The following is a 19,881-nucleotide window of genomic DNA, read 5'->3' on the forward strand; positions in this document are numbered from 1 at the left end:
TTGAGAATTTGCAGTTTAACAATAGACTAGGAATTGTTTAGGCTGCCCTTGTTTCATATTTTTCTGCATACCTTTGTTGCAAAGTTATAAAAACAACAATAAAAAAAGAAACAAAGAAGTGAAATGAAATAATGATCTGCATTGTTACTATTCTAGTAAATCATTTTTACGCGAGATAAAGCTCAAGTATTGATTAATGTTTAAATGGTTATTAAGTGGAAGGACACGTTGGGTTGATGGAATGTCTCGCTATGGGCTAGCTTTTGCCTTCGTTTCTCTTCCACCTATTTCCTAAGCAATAATTTCTTCTCCTGGGGAAGCCAGTGGTGAAACTCTGAGTGACTTTTGTGGGAGCATGAATAAGCCAAGTGTTTTCAGTATTTGTCCCTTTCTCTCATAAATTCCAAAAGGTTCTGGTTTCCGAATTTGTCCATTATTTTAACATAGTAATAGCTCATGAAACTGGAATTTTTCATGGCTGTATCTATTGAAGCTTTGATCCTGAAACTGGCTGCCTGAACACCCAAATGTTCCTGTGTACCATGGAAAAGTCAATCTGGTTCAGCAGCCCTGAGGAGGTTGCATTTTTCAAGCCTGAAGCAAAGTCTTGGTAAAGAACAGCAGTCATGTGGACAGTGTCGTCTGTTACCACCTCTGAAATTAGCCATGTTCATTGTCTGTAGGATAATATAATTTCCCCTGGATGTACCCCAGAGAAATTTTGAGGAAACTGATGATTTTTTTGGTAAGAGGTATTTCTCTGACTAATTAAGAGAAGGCTTTCTGCTAAAGTGATGTTGTTTTTCAAAGATAAAACTCAGTATTTTTTCCTCGGACTCTCATTCTTTTGTAATAAGAGTACTTTATCAATCTTTGAAGTATAAAGTCAATCTATAGAATAGTTTATTTAAATGTACCTGTGGGTCACGTGGCAAATTCATAGGAATTCTGGAGCCCTGTGCTTTCTGAGGCATGAATTCAAGTCTTGCTCTGCCTCCAGCTAATCCAGTTATAATGGATATCTGATCTGTGGGATGCGAAAATATGTCTGTGTTTCTGTCCTGTATTTCTCAGGCTTGGGTACCCATATGTGCACTGTCTCATTTATGCATGAGTAAACCAATTTGCCCAGAACTTTTCCCTTTTTAACAATTAAGTTTTCTTCCTGCTGAACAGTATGGTGTCCATACCCAGAATTTAATATTCAAAGGCTATTATAAGTCAAATCTGTTCTAATCCTAATTTACATGGGGAAAAAAATTTAAATCTTTGCTTAATGACACCTTCCCATGGCATTATTTCAGATGTTGGAGGCGAAGTTCCTGAGGTGAGGGACAGAAGAGATCCATTCTTCAATTCGTTCAATGTTTTTACAGTGCCGTCTTAATGACAGAATTTAAGCTTGAGCCATGCACTATGTTACTTGCTTTTGTTTTTCTTTTACCTTTGGCCAATGATCAGACCTACTGCTCAAACGCAATAAAATTTGCTGCATGAATAATAAATTATGCTAATGTCGGACTCGGACACCTAACAGCTTAGAGCTGTGACTCTGCCTAGCTTTTCTGAGATCCCAGCAAAAATCCTAAGTTCTCAAACTCTGCCTGATCAGAATAACCGGACAGGGAAAAAGCACAAGTTATGTGGGACTGAGAGGTCTGAACCAAGGACTTGGGGGGTCAGAGGCAGCTGGGTAGAACAGCCGCACGTTGTCCCCTCATTGTTAGCTATGATAAAGGACATCCCTTAACAGTCTGCTAGAGGGATCTGGTGACTAACCACAAGTTATTTTTCTGCTTCCCAGAGGGCACAACACACCGAAGCGAGCCTCTGAAATAAGCATTCAGTGAGACCGTGTCTTTCTTTGTTGGATTGCAATTTCTTCTTTCCTCTTCTAGCAACTGCCCTTTTATTTCATTTTACTTACAATCTGGTTTTTTTGATTATTCCCTCAGGAAATAGTTGCACTGATAAATTATTTTTAGCAGCGTTATCACATAGGACACCTTTCAGATGAATGCCACTGTGAGGCACTGGCTAGGTGCATACTCATTAAACAATAACAGGTTTCATTCAATTACTTACAATTTAGAATGTCTATAGAAGATTGTATGGCTGTTTATGACCTATAACAATTCACTACAAAAAAAAGATAAGCGGGTTATTATACTAAGTATTGATTATATGATTGAAGTTCTGGTTTAAAATTTAACGCATTTCATTTGAGAAGGAATTGGTACCAGTTAATTCAGCTCTGTGTTGTTATATTACTTAATATATTTAACTGAGTATAGAATTAGGCCCTAATCATGAACATTCTTATATTTATTACTTCAGTCAAATAGGGTATTTCTTAGTGCATAAACTCCACAATCTCCCTAAATATTTCCAGTATCAAGGTCTAAATATTTGTGCTAATTAATGCAAAGAAAGCACAATAGCGAATTTTGTATTGAGGGATCTTGACAGACAGCATTTTGAATCCTTACTTAGAGAATATGTATGTGAGTGAATTGTTAACAGATTCTGAGCCTCTATTTGAAATCATTAGAAGCAGGAAACTACGGATCACAGGCTGCAGAACAAAAGTTTGCAAACCTGGTCTGCATGTAACCAGTTCCCATTAGACCTAATGAATCCATGGTCCAACTCTCTTTTTGCTACCATACCCTACAATTTATTACATTTCCAACCTCACCCAAATTAACTAATTGTAAGGAAAAAAAAAAGGAAAAAAACATCAGAAAAATAACTAAAAAAATATAACACTTACTCCTACCACAATTCTGAGTCGGGAAAAAGGAGGCTTGTTGAGAGGGTTCATGAAGTCTGTAAATAGTGGTGTTGATGCAGAAACATTGCATCAACAATGCAATAATTGAAAGTGTTCAGGTGCTCTGGCTGCATAACACAGCAGCAGGAAATGGGTCCTACATAATGTTTTAAATATTGATTTCCATACTCGGCTTTGGGACATATGTATCCAAAGAAATTGCCTCAAACCTCTCTCTATTTCTCCCTCTGTCAAATGGGCCTAACCATAATGAACCATCTCAAAGGGAAGGCACAAGGTTTACATTGTGGTTTTTAAGTATTAAGAGATTCACCCCATGAAAGCTAGTCAGTGCAAAGACATATTCTTTTGTAGTAATGTCATTGTTTTATGTCTAGATATATAATTTGTTAACAACTTCTATCTTTTTATTTAGATATTCGGTTTACAAGGATCCAGCCGGCTGGCTAGAAATAAACCCTACCAATGGTACCATTGGCACCACGGCTATCCTGGATCGGGAATCTCCTTATGTTCAGAATAACGTATACACTGCTCTCTTTCTGGCAATAGACAGCGGTGAGTAACTATTAAGGATCATATTCATTAAAGTATATGACTTTTTTCCTGCTTGAAATCTTCTGTTCAGAAAGGTGCACATGTAAAGTTAAGCATATGCTTCAGCAATTTGTGAGGTGGCCACCTAAAGCTATCAGAGATCATTGCGACAAACAGAAAATAGAGGAATTAGCTTAAAACTTCAAACATGGAACAGCTTTGATTTAAGGTTGCATCTCACACGTTTATTCCTACACTGCAATCTTAATGGTAGGTGCAAACAGTCTATGCACGTTCTTGGAAAGTAATAAATCGTCTTTTATCAGAGGTAATTTCTCCATAATATTTGAGCAGTTAGTAAGCCTAAGACACCTAAATACTAATAACAACTCATCCCTGATATGCTGAATTCTATTCTATTCAAAACAATGGCAGTAAAAACATAAGTAAACCCCCTTGTTAAAATGCAATATTTTTTACATAGTGTGTGGATTAAAGTTCCTTCTGTCAAATATAATCAAAATTAAACTGTCTAGTGAAAATTCAGTGAGTGACTTTGCAGCAGAGAAAGAAAGAAAATCCTGAACATTCCAAATCTCCAGAGCTAAAGGCACAAAATAAATAAAAGATTTGTCTGTAATATAATAGCTAATATGCTAACACTTTTTCATAGCTGCAGCTGGTTTAGTCCTGGTGATGAATTGTAAAATGTTCTTTTTAGGAGGGTAATTCTACATTTTTGTAACCACATGACTCAGGGAACATTTGCAGGGCCTGACAGAAAAAGAAAATATTGCCTTAAGTGTAGAAGAAAAAAAATTCTGCTGAGATGATGATTTACTTATATATTCATATATGTATTTTTCTTAGGAAATTTCCATGGGAAAATGTAGCACTAAACTTGTTTCTGTCTTTTATTTGCTATTGGATAAAGATTTTTTAAATGCATCTTAAAACGTGGTACACTGGGAAGTGTCATCTTACAATGAAAGTAAAAAGTCAGGATAATATTATTGAGGGATTATCAAAAGGATAAAGTTGCATATGTTTTAAAGGTGGAGGCAAATATCCTCAAAGAGAATAGATGGAACAAGAAGCTGAATATTTCCAGCTGTGGAAACCAGTCTGAATGAAAGTGGATTTGGGGTATACCTTGACGTTGCACTTAGGGCAGTAACACGAGTTGCTCATCTATTCTGAGCCAAGAATCTCACTCCTAGGTGACCCGTCTTAATTCCCAGGTTTTTTTCCATTCTGGAAAAACAAGGGAAAGGCATCTGTGCGCTGAACAGCAGAGCAAGAGAAGATATTTAATGTGGGTTAGAGAAAAGGAATCCTGTTCAGTTGAGGTACTGACCATCTAATTCAAGTGGCTGTTACTGTGTTTATTTGTAATTCGGCAGTACTGTTAGCATGGGAGCTAATCTACTCCAACATTATTGACTTCTTTGAATGAAGTAATTAGAAACCACATGTGTGCATTTAGTACTGTCATGCTAAGGTGTTAATAATGATCATTCAGGAGTATTGTACTCCTTCACTGTATGTATCTCAGCCACATGTGGAAGTGGCAATAAATAGCGGAACTTAAATAGCCAATATTAACCTTGTGGTTTGTATCACCCCTGGATTAATTACCAAACAGCTTGTGAAACACATTAAACTTAGAGGCAGGTTGGTAACTGGAAAAATTATCTGCTGGTCTGTATAAATATGTTTGAGTGGAATTTGTGGGAGTGGAGAGGAGCAGGAGCTCCTCTGGAGCCCCAACCTCAACCTTGGTCGCACCCCGGTACTCGCTTCTGGTCGCGCCTGGCCAGGAGAGCGATGCCGGGCTCTGCTGGAGAGCACCGCTTCGCTTCGGGCTTGCCTGCCAGAAGACAGGCAAGCTTCAGTTCACCTGTGGTTTGATTGCTTCCATCTGCAGAGGGGACAAAGCTGTCTTTGCACATAGGTGCTGCCAGTCTGAAGTCTCAGTCTAGACCCTGTGTCTAAAGCAGCCAAGGAAGTTTTAGAACTGATTTCAACAGGTAGGTTTGGGGGTCTGCCTTGTCCTTTGCAGTTAGGACTGGGACTGATAATATCCCTGGAAGTGGTTCCCCAGCTTATTTCCAGGCCACTGATAATGCTAACTAGCAAGGCTGTGAAACCCACTTCATTTTTCTAGCCATCATAGCTAATGTCCATCTTGAAAACGGATATGATGTTAGGTGACAAGCAAATTGCAGTGGAATAGTACAAAATGAATGCAGAATTCTTTCAGGATTAAAAGAAGGTTCTGTTTATTTAAAAAGGAAAAAAAAAAAAAAAATCAGGGCATTCTTTTTAAAACAGCACGGTCCACAAACTGCAAATCTCTTTCTTCAGGTTAGTAAGTGTAGCCTATCTAATACCAGTGAATATGGTTAGGACTTCTTCATGAGAGGGCAGCCAAAGGCAGGATTAAGAATTGCCAAATGAGATAGAGTGGTAAATTGAAAATTCAGAGGCATTTCTGATAGAGCAAGTCATTTGCTTGGGCTAACAGACTTGGGCAAAAAATGGAGAGGGGAAAAAACCCCCATACTTAATCAGAGATACTTTTTTGAAAGCATTCAATGTAGGTTGTTATTTCCTTTGGCTTATCATCTTATCTCCAAGTCAAATCAGAGATGTGTTGGCACATGGGCTGAGGAAGTCCGAGCTGCCATACACTTTCCTTTTCATAACCGGGCAAGAGAGAAGAGCTCAGCTAATGTCCACTGCACAGCAGAGCAGCATGAATTGGTACCCAGTGCAGCTCCAGCCATAACGCAAAGCACCTCAGTCCAGGCCCAGCACCACACCGGTGCTTGAGAGGCTTCCTAGACAGGCCAGCTCAGTTAGAGGTCTTCGTGTCCGTGGGGCCACGTCAACACCACCTAACCCATCTTCCCCCAAGTTCAGTTTCTGACAGCACTAGCAGGAGTTTCAGCAGTGTTAACATTGTTAATTGTCAGTATAAGGGACTGCAAACATGATGCTTACTGTGGAAGGGTGTATGTGAGTTGTGCGCTAATTTTTAACAGTATTTATAATAAGGTGAGGTTCTCAAATCAAATAAAAACTTGGACCTTAGACCTTGCTAAAGGACCTCAGACATACACTAAAACCGTAAATAACCATATCTTCTATTAGTATTCATAGCATATAGAATGTATGTAATTACAGAAAAGCTACTGTTGTCCCATCATATTCCACGATCACTTCTTTTTAAAGCGACCTTAGGTTCATGGGCTATCTTGGGTGGAGAGCGTCGACAGCTGAAAACAAAACTCACGGTGATGCTTTCTTCATACCCTTTCACTGATGTCAATAGAGAATCTGTCATTGGATTCAGCAGGCACTGGCTTCTTGTTATTACGCTTCAGTGCTGGGGACAAGTGCCAGGGCATTTTTCTTATTTGTAAAATGTTGAAAATTTCTGTCAGAAGGAAAACCAGGAGCTTCATGCTTGGTAGTTCTTTATATAAATCCATCACATCTTTATCTTTTTTCAGTAAATCACAAAACTGTTCTTTACCAGTAGGATAGTATCTATGAATGGACCATAGAAAATGGAGTCATTCCACTTCAGGAAACAATTTAATTTATGATATCCTTTTTGAACTTTATGATATTACTTTTTCAGCGTTATCAAATTAACTGCAGAGGAAGGTAGTTAAGTATGAATTATGTTATTTCTAATCTAAACAGCTCCTGTACCTTCCCAAATAGAATTGAAACAATGTGCAAAATCAAATTTGGTGGACACACTATTAAATTTATAAAGTTTGACCTTCTATTAGAGGAAATTTCACTTCAAAAGGGACTTTTTTGAATGAATATCCTAATTGTCTCTGTACTTTTGATTTCAGTAAACGTCAAGACAGTGTCTTTAGAATTTGAAAACTTTTTATTAAAGACTTGTGTGGACATAGAGTCCATGGTCTATTAAAGAAGGAATTAAACACTGGTAGGAAATACCATAAAGCAGAGTTAACACATTATAGTGACATGAACTGTGTTTAATCTGAGAATGAGCTCATAATAGGACAAAGTCTGGTGTATGCAAACTTGGGGAACACCAGAGATTTCATTCAAATAACAAAAGTGCCAATAATCATGATCATTTTATTTCCTGAATTTAGCATTCTAATTACTAAAACCAATGCAATATCAACAGCATACAGTGCAATTATTTGGAATATATCTGTAAAACACACATATGTTAAATACAGACAAGAAATCATTTGAGTTTGAGAAATCTGCTTGGAATAGACCTTCCAAATTCGCTGCATGACCATGTTGTAGTGTCATCCTACAGATTCTACTATACACTGGAGTATTTGGGATGACTATTGTAAAGCAGAATACCTGCATGTTTTTCTCATAAGTTCAGTCATCCTAAAAACTCTCCAGGAAGGGTCTTTTTCTTTTTTCCCCTATATTCTGAGAGTTTGAGTCATAATTTAGAAGTAAGGGAGGAGAAAAACATGAATATTTTTGAGGTGAAGCTAAAGAATATCTGGAAAATGTGTGAAATCTAAAAAAGCTAAAATTGGTTTCTCCCTTTCCTTTAGGAGGGATAAAATATATCCAAATTTACCTTAGTTATGCAATAATCACTCATGTCATTGCAGAGGGTCATGATACCCTAGTTAATGTCACCATTGCATAACTTTTCCTATCTCGAGAAGAAAAACTTTGGTTACCTTTGTTTGGCTGATACATGGAAAAACCACCTATGCTGTTCAAGTTTGTCAGCTCCTGGTGACAAGTGATGAAATACTAATACCCAGTCTTGCTGATTTGGTTAAAAGCAGTTATCGACTTCACTTTTCTCATGCCACCCTGGTGGAGTACCACCCACACAAAGCCAGGTAGCAATGTTCTCTCGCTGAGACAGATACTCTCATCTAGTGTAAGTGTGTCACCTTCCTCCCCTGCTCTTCTCATCAACAGGGAACGACTGAGACAAAAATTGGGACTGTAAGTACTTCTACTACATTAAACATAGAGGAGGAAAAATGTCATTAAAAAGGTGGCATTTCTTCCAGATGTTAAAGATACTCAGAGATGGAGTTATGGGTTCAAAATTTTAACTGACATAGCTTTAAATGCTCTAAATCACAGTAAGCACTGTTTCTTACAGCAATACTGTGCGAGTGAAAATAACTGGTTTTCTTTTCTGAAAGTGGTTTGATCCCTACATTACATCACCCTCCCCGGTGTCCGATGTTATAAGCATTTGCGTGGCAGCCATCCACCGTCACAAAGCAGGTTGTCCGACGGGGGCTGAGCTGCAGGAAATGAACATCAGGAGCAGTAACCTCTATTTAATGGAGCAGATGTATTTGAGCAAGGTAAAGGTTAAGAGATATGGAGGACTATAAAAAGGTGTGATTCTAGATTGGGGTGATTTCAGTGTTTGCCTTGAGCTACACTGGCCATTTAAAAAAAATAAAATAAAAAAAAAAATCAACCTGGATATTACTTCTCTGACTGTAGCCAGTTGCATAAAGATAAGTAAGCTTACTGAGTGTTCAATTTCCCTGTTGCACATGCAAAGCAAAATGAGGAAGAAGTGAGACAAAGTCTAATTTTCACTTTTTTCCTTGTTTCCAAGGACCAGCTGAACTACACCCAAGCAATTCCAAATCTCATTTATTGTGCAAGTCTCAATACTCCTAATCATTAAAAAGAAAAACTATCATTCTGTACTATGCGTAATGAACAGTAACAGACAACATCTAGAAAAAACTGGAGTAACAAAGAGATGTGTAACAATTTGCAATTAGAACTTTTCCTTACATATATCTAACCTGTCTTCTTGCTTCATGATGTACATAATTAAATTACCACAGATTGATTCCACCTAAAACATGCTATTTTTGAAGAAATCCAGCAATTAGTTGCCATGGCAACCCAATTAAGCCAGTTTTATACCCCTTATCTTAATTGCTGTATTAACTGAGGAGAGAAAATAAATTGAATACTCATCCTTTTCTCGCCATTTTAAATTTCAGTAAAATATGAATTGCACACAAAATATTGTTTTAATTTGTCATCACAGACTCATGATTAGAAAAAGAAATTAGAATGCTGAAAACAGTATTTAAGATGGATGGCATATGTCAGTAGCAATTTGATACGCTGAAAGAGCTGTGCTCTTTTGAAATGTAATTACTCAAAAATAGGATCTGCATATATTATTTGAGTGAATGAATGAAGGATTGTAACTTTTTAAGACTATTTATTTTCTAAATTTTGAAAAATATCTGTATGCCAATACATACAGAAAATGCATAGGAAATTTCAACTCATGGGAAACTCGGGACCTCTTTTATACAAAATGTCAGCATATGGCATTTATGAAACCAGTTTTCAAATATGTCAGATTCTGAGCAGCACACTCAAATCTGGGTATCTTCCCACTCTACTGGCTCCATTTACTTTGGTTGAACCATTAATAGAGTTCAGCTTACAAAATGTAATAGAATATGCCTGTCTGAATGGGATTTATGCCTGCGGTGAGGGTACCTGCTGCCGAATCACCTAGTGTGCACTCATTTTCTGATCCGAAAAACAGCATATGGAGGGAGAAAAAAAGAACCATGAGGGAGGAGACAGATATTTGTGTTTAGATTTCCCTAGCAGTATCGTTAGAAAGCATGAAGCATTATTTCTCACAGTCCATATCTGAAGTATAGTAATTTAAAGAGACATGTTACTTAGCCTAACCACGTACTGCAGAGTCTGGCTGCATAGCTCCCTCCAAACAATTTGGGAACTTCTGCAACGCTCTTTTCATTCTTTATTCTCCTTCTTTCTTGCTGTATTCTCTTTCAGGCAAATACAAAGCTGAAAATAGAGAAATTGGTGAAAAATCCATATCCAAGGAGAGATCCTAGGCAGTCCTACATTTTGCAGTTAGTTACATGGGAAGAAAATGAAGGAAATTCTGTAGTCATCACTTCAGTTCCAAATTGACCTCAATATGACTATGATTCAGCCATAGGTTATAGAAGTTTAAGAGATAAGGCTTTATTCATGATGGCTCAGAGGAAGGGTAATTGTGCCAGAAATTAAGAAATGCACATTCTCAAAGGCTTTTTTTTCCCTGCTCAAATATGAAGACGAATTGTTCTTACTGTAATTGCTCACTCATTTTGTATCTGTGTAAATTTGTTAGCCAGCAAAAAAGTAGAAGCGAGGAAAAAAAGTTGGAATTGAGCTTTCTGGGTTATGTAAGTGATAGTGGAAGTAGATTAAAAACTGCTGGTAAATGGTAAACCATAAATATTCTAGTAAAATTTAGAAGAAATTAATTTTCACTCTGTCAGCTTGAGAAGGGAATCTATACAGCAATGGATACCCTGTTGCTTGCTCTAGGGATTAAATGGCCTTGTAATTTCTGCATCATGGCATAGAAGGGCATAGATAATATGTATTAATTTGATGGTGCTGGGAGCTTAATTTAATAAGAAGAAATGACTACAGAAGTCTTTTTACCATTCATAATGAGCATGTGAAAAGGGACAGTTCATGCTCCATTCTTCCTAAAAACTGTTCTGGCTTCCAGCAATACTGTGGCTTAGATCTGTGTGGCAGCTGGATTCTCTAGAATGGTTGACTTTTCTTCTTTGGAAATTTGATAACTATTGCCAGAATCCAAGGTCTCTGACATTCTTTTAAAAAAAAAAAAAAAAAAAAAAAGTATAACAGTTCAAATTAAATTCCCATTTTTCCTATTTGTTTCTAATTAGATGTTGTTATGTAAAGGCATTCATATTCCTTTGCTGTAAATATGTAAAATATGTAAATATTCCTTTGCTGTAATGGCCAAGATAAAAACTATTAGAGTTCTAAATAGAGATGATTTCCTATGTTTAGCTTTAGATACTATTAGGTGAACTTTCTAAATATAAGTAAAAACACGTAGTCTCATTGCCTCCCAGTCTTAACACTTTTTTATTTGCGTGTCTGGCATTTTTCTTGTTAGTTGATTATCAATGCTTTGTTTCTTAGCTGTGCCACTAAAAAAAATATATTATTTACAAGTAAACTGACTTACATCTGATTTATTTAAAGCCCATTTTCACACAGCATGTGGAAATGTACTTTTTTGTGTTTGATAATGCTTGTTGTCCCTTGTGCAACTTGTTCTATTCTAGATCAAGTCAAGTTTGGTGTTAAACTAAAAAAAAGAATCAAACTAGAAGGAAAAATATTTCTTGAGGATTTTCCTGTTGGTTTTCACAAATTGAATTAAATTTTATTTACGTGAATGAGTATTCTTATTATATCCAATTTGTTTAGTTTATAATATCCTTTGAATCTTTAAATAAAAATATTTTAAGTACCCAATTCTAAAAGAAAAAAAAAAAAATACACCTTCCAAAAAGGGATTTAAAAATTTCAGAACTCGGAAAGCTCAATGTAGGATGGACAATATCAGTTTAATTTTTTGATCCTGGGTGGTGTGTTGACCAATGAATATGATTTTATGTTTTAAGCAGCAATGTTCAAGCAATTGTTTTACTTGGATATGTTCTTAAGAACCTTTCCACTGCTTTAAGGAACACTCATCTTCATTTTCAAGGACAAGCTAAACTCACTGTAATCCCAAATGTCCAAATCTGTTCATTTTCTAAGATCTGAATATGTTTTTGAATGCTTGGAAAATGTAATGACAGTCACTTAGCTCATTCTTGAGATTTGCTGCAAATTGGAAAGGGAAAGCTGGAAGAAAAGGATTATATCTTCATGACTTTTTTTTCACTTTGAGACGCATTTAAACAACTCTTCTATCTTGAAAATGTTCTACCAGTTTAGAACAGTGTTTCTGACCAGCTTCTGTAAGTACACACTGGCAATTTAGTGTAGATGGATGGCTACTTTTAACTAGGCTTATGCTCAGCTGTACTCCTAGAAGAGAATAGAGTGTCTAAACGTGATAACTGTTTTCATTCCAACAATGAAGTGCCTAAATTGTTTCTCCTACTATTGCTGTTGTTGACAGAGCTCAGTTAGTGGAGAAAAACACTACTGAATGTGAAAATAGCAGATTGACATGGCCCAGATACCAGTGTAGCCAGAGTTGTCTTCCCCAAGGCTTCCTTAGCGTTAAGTGAAAAAAATATATGAACTCGAAATGCTCCATGAAAATCACACTTTGAGTTAAAACATAATAAAATAACTTCCACATTAATAATTTGAGGCTACATTGTCAGTAGCATCTGCATTGACTATTTAAAAGCTTCTGTATATATGCCTGCACAAGGTATGGTGAGACATTGAGACATGACTGTGGACTTATTCATGCTGTGTGGATCCTTCTGTCAGTCTTTTATGATGCTAACAAACAGTAGGAAGACAAGATAGAAGCGCAGGTGTGTTTCCATCATGCAAAGAAATAGAATGCTGTGTAGGCAAGCCTCAGTCACATTATGAGTTTTTCTTTGGATAACCCTAAAAGTTAAGTTCTTGACTTTCACTGACTTTTTAGGGGTGTTTGGTGGCCTATTGTGTGAGACATATCAGAAAATCTCACCTGCTGTGTGGTGATTCCTAACCCTGTATTTTTGCTCTCGTGTCAAATAAATGAAAGCTGTTGGTATTTCAATGTGAACTGATTAGGAAGGTCTTAATTCAGTTTCAAAGCGGTTCAGATACTGTCTTTAATTTCACGGAGCACAGCTCAGCCGTATTAGAAATCTGTACACAACAGCATCACATTTCTGTAGAAAAACTAGAAAGTGGAACATGAAATGGCTCTTCATGTCCATAAAAGTATTATGCTCAGATTAAATGCATCATCAGCCATTCAACCGTATGATTGCTTGTTAGATATGCCATTTTATGCAAGTCTTGATACTTAAGAGAAATGTCATCTTAGACCATGGCCATCATTGTGCGTAATTGGTATCTTTTAAGAAACTAACTACCTGATTGGCAGTCTTATTTGAGTAGTTAGATGTCTAAATCCCATCATTGTTCCTACAGGAACTTTTTGGACCGAAACTGAATGCCAGTTTTCAAGTTTCTTGGCTGTGTGTTTCTACAGAGGGCTTATAATTTAAGACTTTATGCTAATAATTCTAATGTGATTTTGCATGGCTTTTCATTAAAATTCAAGTATAGAGAAGTATACAAAATATCTATTTCTATAATATTTCTTTTGGAAGTATTTTTTTTTTTTTAACTAAAGGTAGCAACATTGTCATTTATGCTGATAGGACTAAAATCCATTAACATCTACATCTTCCGGTAACAGTCCCTCACATTACAGGTTCTTGTTCCCAGACAATAGACCTCATCCTAATCTTTCTATGGCACTCTAACTCAGAACTATGAACTACTTTTGTTAGTCTATTTTTCACTTGTTGCATCTTACAACAGCAGTACCTATTGCCTAACTGATGACTGCTATTAGAAGCTTTGTATGCAGTCTAATGCCAGGATATGAAGACATTACCAGTTCTGATCCAATTCAGATAAATGTATCACACATTTCCAATTGTAGCATGTTCTAAAATGAACCTGTACTTTTTTAGTGTTGCTGATCAAAGTTCCAGTCCCACAGACCTTAACTAACTTGAAAGATCTTACTTGCGTTTCGGTCTCATTGAAGATTACTTGTTAAGGTTCTCAGTCTTGCCCTATTAAAATCAGGATTCAATACCAAGCTTTCACTTTCTTTCCACATAAAATTAGCCATCCTTCAGTCTCTGTTTTAGTAGCTTTTACACACGTGAGCACTGCTGTTTCGTTCATAAGTTTGTCCTAGTATATTCACAGCTATGCTGCTTGTGGGAGCCTTAGCAAGAATTTGAAATTATCTCTATCCCAAATGGCTTTAAATGCACCTAAAGGTTTAAAGTATTCAGCCTCCAGAGGAATGGCCAGTTTGGTTCAGTGGCAAAAAAGGGAGTGGAGCTCTTTTGAAAAGCTGCTCCCAAGGGTTGTTGGACAGAGCCCTTTTTGTCTTGGTTTATGCATTAATTCTGCTTTCAGCTGCAAGGTTTTACAATACAAATTAAGAGAAATTTTATTTCAGAATTAAAATATGCTATGGAAATCTTTCATTTCAAAACCAAAGCTGTCTGGATATCCTGAGAATTCTGAATTATTTCAAAGGCATCATATTGTCAACTTTATGAAAGTCATATATTCCCAATGGATATGTTGTGGCCATTTTCCCTTGATTCATTTTTTGATGTATTTTTTAATGACATGTGTGTTAACAAGCTTCAGTTTATGACCTTGACATTTGATTTCTTTTCTTTTGGAGGTCTTCATAAATCACCAAAAGATTTTGTTTAAATCATTATAAATAAACCAATCAGAGAATAAGTCATTGAAATAGACAGAAGCAATTTCCTTTCTCTCTGTTTGTGCATAATAGTTGACTGGCCCATAAGCCATACAAAGAGAGTGAAACATTTGCATGGCAGAGAAAATGCAACCGTATCTGCGTTTGACAAAATAACAGTACATTCGTAATGCTGTTGGCTTCTTAATTTCAAAAGGCAGATTTTAATATTACTGACTTCAGAGAAAGATAAGAAGGGCAGTGCATAAGACATTATCAGTCCAGTGTGGAAATAATGCATTCAAAATTAAAGACAGCAGTTTAATTAAGTGCATGAAAGGCTGGCTTTTATGATCATATTTCAAATACTCGAATGTCTTTTCATCCATTCTGCCGTATGACTTTACTTAATAATATATCAAGAACAAAAAATGTATTGGAGTCTTTCTGCAAATTCAATTAGTCCAATAAAAAGTGAAAAATAATTTCTTTTTCATTAAAAAGAACTCAACCCTAACCCTTCTGATGACAAAGTGCAAGATGGGGGGGGCGGGGGGAGGATGCTAAAGAACCAATAAAATCCTGCCTTTGTTACGCATTTATGTGTGCATGAAACAGATGAAGTGTCACCATTAGTAACATTTGTTATTGAAAGGACTAATTGCATTCTGCTACAGTTAGTAGTTTATCAGATCCAGACCACAGGGTATTTACTTCTCCCTCAGGATGCACTCACAGTGTAGCAATAATTCCATAGTTTATTGGGCTGCTATAGGCAGGGTAATTATGCTAAAGTGTACCTCTTTCAGTGCTAAACTTAAAACTACCATGACACATTGCACCAGTGCTTTACAGGTTAAGTGCAACCTCTTGAATCCTTTCTACCTGCTAAGGGTTTATAGCTAAGGGAAGTGCAGAGATCATAGATCTTGTGTACTAAACCAGAAAAACGAGTAACACAAACAACCCAGAAGTGCAGCATTTCAAATGAGAAATTATTAAGTACACGATGCAACGAAGGAAGTAATGAGCTTTTAGAAAACTTCGAGATTGGTTAAAATGGGATGGCAAAAGGATCTGTACTAAGATATTGAGCTTTAGACTGAAAGCAGTAGGTTACTGGCTCATCCATGGCACACATCTGTAGTGACTGAAAATTATTACCACTTGTCAGCTCCTCTCCGACCTCTGTGAAATGAGGTGCTAGTCTCAGTCTGGCTCCCAGTGGGCAGACGTCTCCATTACAAACACTTCCCGCGCCACGGCCGGTTTGTCAGTCACAGCCTGGGCGCAAAGGCTTGTAGCGGTACCACGGTGAATAAACAACATCCTCACCTCTGAAGCTGGTTCTTTCAGGTCAGGGCTCAGGCAGGCTGGCAAATAATTGGAGAAAGCTCGAAACTCCACCGCTAACACAGGGTGGCTCTGGGTAAATAAAAGATCTCATTTTCCAGAGTTGCCTGTTGACAGGTTTCACTTCTGCTGACATAACTAAATGTGGCCCTAAGGGTTGTTAAGGAATGATCTGGTCCTGTTCTGTTTATGGGCACCCACTATACAAATTGATTCCTCTCTGCTGTCATTTTTCCTCTTACTTGTCTTGCTCTTGATTCTTTTAATACCATGCTGTCTATCTAGGGGATGTTTCCTACTATGTTTCTCTCAGTATGTGTTTATTAACAGATTCTTTTCCAGATATCTATTCATGTCCTAATCTCATTTTAACTTCAAAATATTCCTCTCCCAGAGGTTTCCTTAGAATAATTATGCATACTGTATAGAATCAGACACGCTGCATTCTGAAAATACAGCAATGAATTTACAGTAGTGACTCATCAGTTGTTTTAAAGCAATAATTTTCATTTAACAGAGGTAAGAACTATAAAAATTATTTCCCCTTGCAAGCATGCAGGTACAGATAAGAGCGAGTGTTTATGGAAGTATGATTTAATAAACATGTGTTTGGTTTTTTTCATATAGGTAACCCTCCCGCCACAGGTACAGGAACTTTACACATCACCTTGGAGGATGTCAATGACAATGTCCCATCCCTTTATCCAACACTGGCCAAAGTTTGTGACGATGCAAAAGATCTCAGGGTAGTGGTACTAGGAGCGTCAGACAAAGACCTTCATCCCAACACAGACCCATTCAAGTTTGAACTGAGTAAGCAATCTGGCCCAGAAAAATTGTGGAGAATCACAAAAATTAACAGTAAGTCTATTACTTTTTTTTCTTATGCATTGAGTCCTCCTGCCTCTAGATCCCAGTACGCTCACCCTGAGGCTGTCCATTATGTGAATTCAGGAGCAGTTGTGCATTAAATTCTTGCAGGATGGACCCGTTGCTGCTGCTTTACACTGTGCTGGTTTTGCTCGGACCAGCTGCCTGGTGGAACATACTAATACTCTGTTTGCATTTTCTCTGAAATCTGAACTTTTTTCCTCTTATTACATTGACCAAACTTTTCTTTTTTAGCTTTGCATTAAAGAAAAGCTACTAATGACTTACAGTTCTGTAAAGATTACCATATTTCATTACATGGAATTTGTTTGCATGAGATTCACAAGGCTTTACTATAGGACAGCATCAAACTTTTGCATGAGCTTTAGCAACATACTTGAAAAACTGATTTTAAGTATTTGAACTCTTCACAAATAAAATACCCAAATTCACTGTGACCAAACACTATTGGTAAGAGGAACAAAGCACACACTATGCAATTGCAGAAGGTTCGTATGGCAAACTGTGGGCACAGAGTACTCCATTTCCTTTTAATGTAGATTATTTCTATTTGTTTTCTAGCATGTATTATTTATCTCTGTCACTATCAAATCTTTTAGCAGTTCATTTCATATTCCCTTTAGAAAAACTAAAGATGGATGTGGTGTCTGTAGCTGCCTGCAGGACAAAATGGAGTCATCATTTTCTTTGCTGTTCTCCAAACATCAAACTACCACTCTGTTAAACCCCCTAAAAGAGTTAGCACACTCACCTGGGTACCTTGTTATGACCAACTGTTGCTCAGCTGGAGGAGATCTGTGGATTTGAAGGGGCTTTACTTCCCTTCCCTGCCTTCTCAGTCAAATGGGGGAAGCAGTTAAGCAGCTTTTTCTGTATTCCTTGCAAAAAGGGTTTTCTTCCTTTGGTAAATAGCTATATTCTTCCCTCTTGTGTTGCTTTGCGGATGACGTGTCTTGGCATTTCATTAGTACATTAGTTTACACAAGCAAATTCTGCCAATGATTTGCAGACCAAGTCATGTATTTAAATAAAGGGGGCTCTTAAAAGTCTTTCTTTTGGTGGGGTTTGGAATAAGTTTGCAATTAGCTCTCAGCCCATGAAAGAATTTCCATAATGCCTCTTCTTACCTCCAGTTCAATTCTTTAATCTTATCCTTAGAGCGTTCTCATTTTCTTCTTATGTCCATGAGTAACTGTGGCACATCTAATATTGTTTGCAGATTCCTCTTCCCTTCCAAACCACCGCTATTTGGCTAATTCTTACCTTATCTTTTGCAGATACTCATGCCCAGGTTGTCCTGCTTCAAAACCTGAAAAAGGCCAATTACAACATCCCAATCTCAGTGACAGATTCTGGAAAACCACCTCTGACTAACAACACAGAACTGAAACTACAAGTGTGTTCCTGCAAGAAATCCAAAATGGACTGCAGTGCAACTGATGCCCTTCATATCAGCATGACCCTTATCCTTCTTTCACTCTTCAGTTTATTTTGTAAGTCTTTTCCTGAACTCTAAGTAATGAAGTATTATTTAGCTGCTCGTTTGTACGCTGCATAAGAAAACCTACCAAGGGAGAAGTTAAATTCCTACATTGATATCATAATGCAGTAAGTTTGGGGTTCTTTTTTCCTGAGGAAGTAGCTAGAAGAAAGAGGGAGGGGAGGTTTTTTCCATAGTCAAAAAATAGCAACAAATGCCCGGTTGTCAAATTAAGAAATAGAAGCAATAATTTTAAGAAGGATCAAAGAGAATTAGAGCTAGCATATGATAAACCAAGAAGTACCAGCTGTAGTAGCAGATTTGTGAGACGCTTTCTTTCATCTCTCCCCACTTGAATTCAATTCAAAAACAGAAACAGGAGATTAAAGGTGTTCTTGTAACAATAGCTGTTCTGGGTCACCATGAAAATGAGTACTGTCTGCTTCAATCTATTCCTCTGTATAAAGTGCACAAGCAACTAGAACGTGAGGAACTTATTCCAGATTCTGGGCTTAGAGCCACCCAGAATTGATAATGAAATTGCAAGTCTGGGTAGGAGGGCAGAGAGACCTGATATATAAAGGAAGGTTCTGCTGCTTCAGAGAAAGCTTTCTAAGAGAGACTTACAAAATTGCTGATTTGAATGAGTAAAAAAATATCCGAGTATGACTGAAGAGTAAGAATTCAAAGCCATAGAATCCCACCATCTAACCTAGATGTGTCCCTGGCTTGTCCTGGGACAGCTTCCAGCGAATTTTTTGATGCAGTATTATTGTTCCTTATCTGTTAGAGAGGAATAGCTTTGATAGTAAATCTGTTATTCAAGGATTATTACCGTCATCTTCTGTTAGTAAAATACATTGTATGGTGAATTAACACTTGAGCCGTGGTGAAAGGCCTTACATTCTTGATGAGATAAAATCTACCATGAGGCAGAGATAGAGGTCAAGGCAGAGACTAGTTTACACATGTGAGGCTTGGTGTATGCTTGATTACACATCTTGTCAAGTTTTTTCTTATAGTATATTACTTTCATCCCAAAAGGTTGGCATGAAGGTCATTGTGAGAGAATTAGAACTAGCTAATGTTTGTGATGCTCTTTGAAGATGAAAAGGACTATATAAATGCTAAGTGGAAATTCACGTTCTTTGTTCCAATCAGTGACATCTGAAGTATGTCCATTGGCTTTGGTTCAGTTATTCTGGGTTTAGTCTGCTGGAACCAAATGCAGACTTCATCTGTTAGAAGTAATATGTTAAAAATATTTGACAGTACGTGACACTATCGCATCAGCGATATAAATATGCAGCCCACTGATTCAAATATATTCTTGTTACCACTTCATAAATGTTGCTAGTGCTATACTAAGCATGACTTTCACCACTGGAATTACTTTCTTATCTGACATGATTTGCACTTGAACTTTATTTACATTAATGCACCTGCTCAGAATACAATGAGGTAGAGAAAAGCTTTTTTGCTTTTGAAAGTAATCATGTTGCTTTTTTCTAG

General features: G+C 37.1%; 1 protein-coding gene across 2 annotated transcripts in view; it reads left to right on the forward strand.

Annotated features, from left to right (window-relative positions):
* Nucleotides 1–19,881, forward strand: part of CDH13 (cadherin 13) — a 519,400-nt gene that overhangs the window by 479,982 nt on the left and 19,537 nt on the right. The window contains exons 11-13 of one of the 2 annotated variants that reach the window (XM_049806363.1): nucleotides 3,210–3,352; nucleotides 16,626–16,859; nucleotides 18,167–18,382. In XM_049806363.1, the coding sequence (XP_049662320.1) occupies nucleotides 3,210–3,352; nucleotides 16,626–16,859; nucleotides 18,167–18,382 (593 nt within the window). Of the gene's footprint in view, nucleotides 1–3,209; nucleotides 3,353–16,625; nucleotides 16,860–18,166; nucleotides 18,406–19,881 lie in introns of those variants that run through there. The other variant, XM_049806362.1, reaches the window with a different exon arrangement.

Source organism: Accipiter gentilis, chromosome 7, assembly GCF_929443795.1.
Source record: "Accipiter gentilis chromosome 7, bAccGen1.1, whole genome shotgun sequence".
Taxonomy (NCBI): Eukaryota; Metazoa; Chordata; class Aves; order Accipitriformes; family Accipitridae; genus Astur; species Astur gentilis.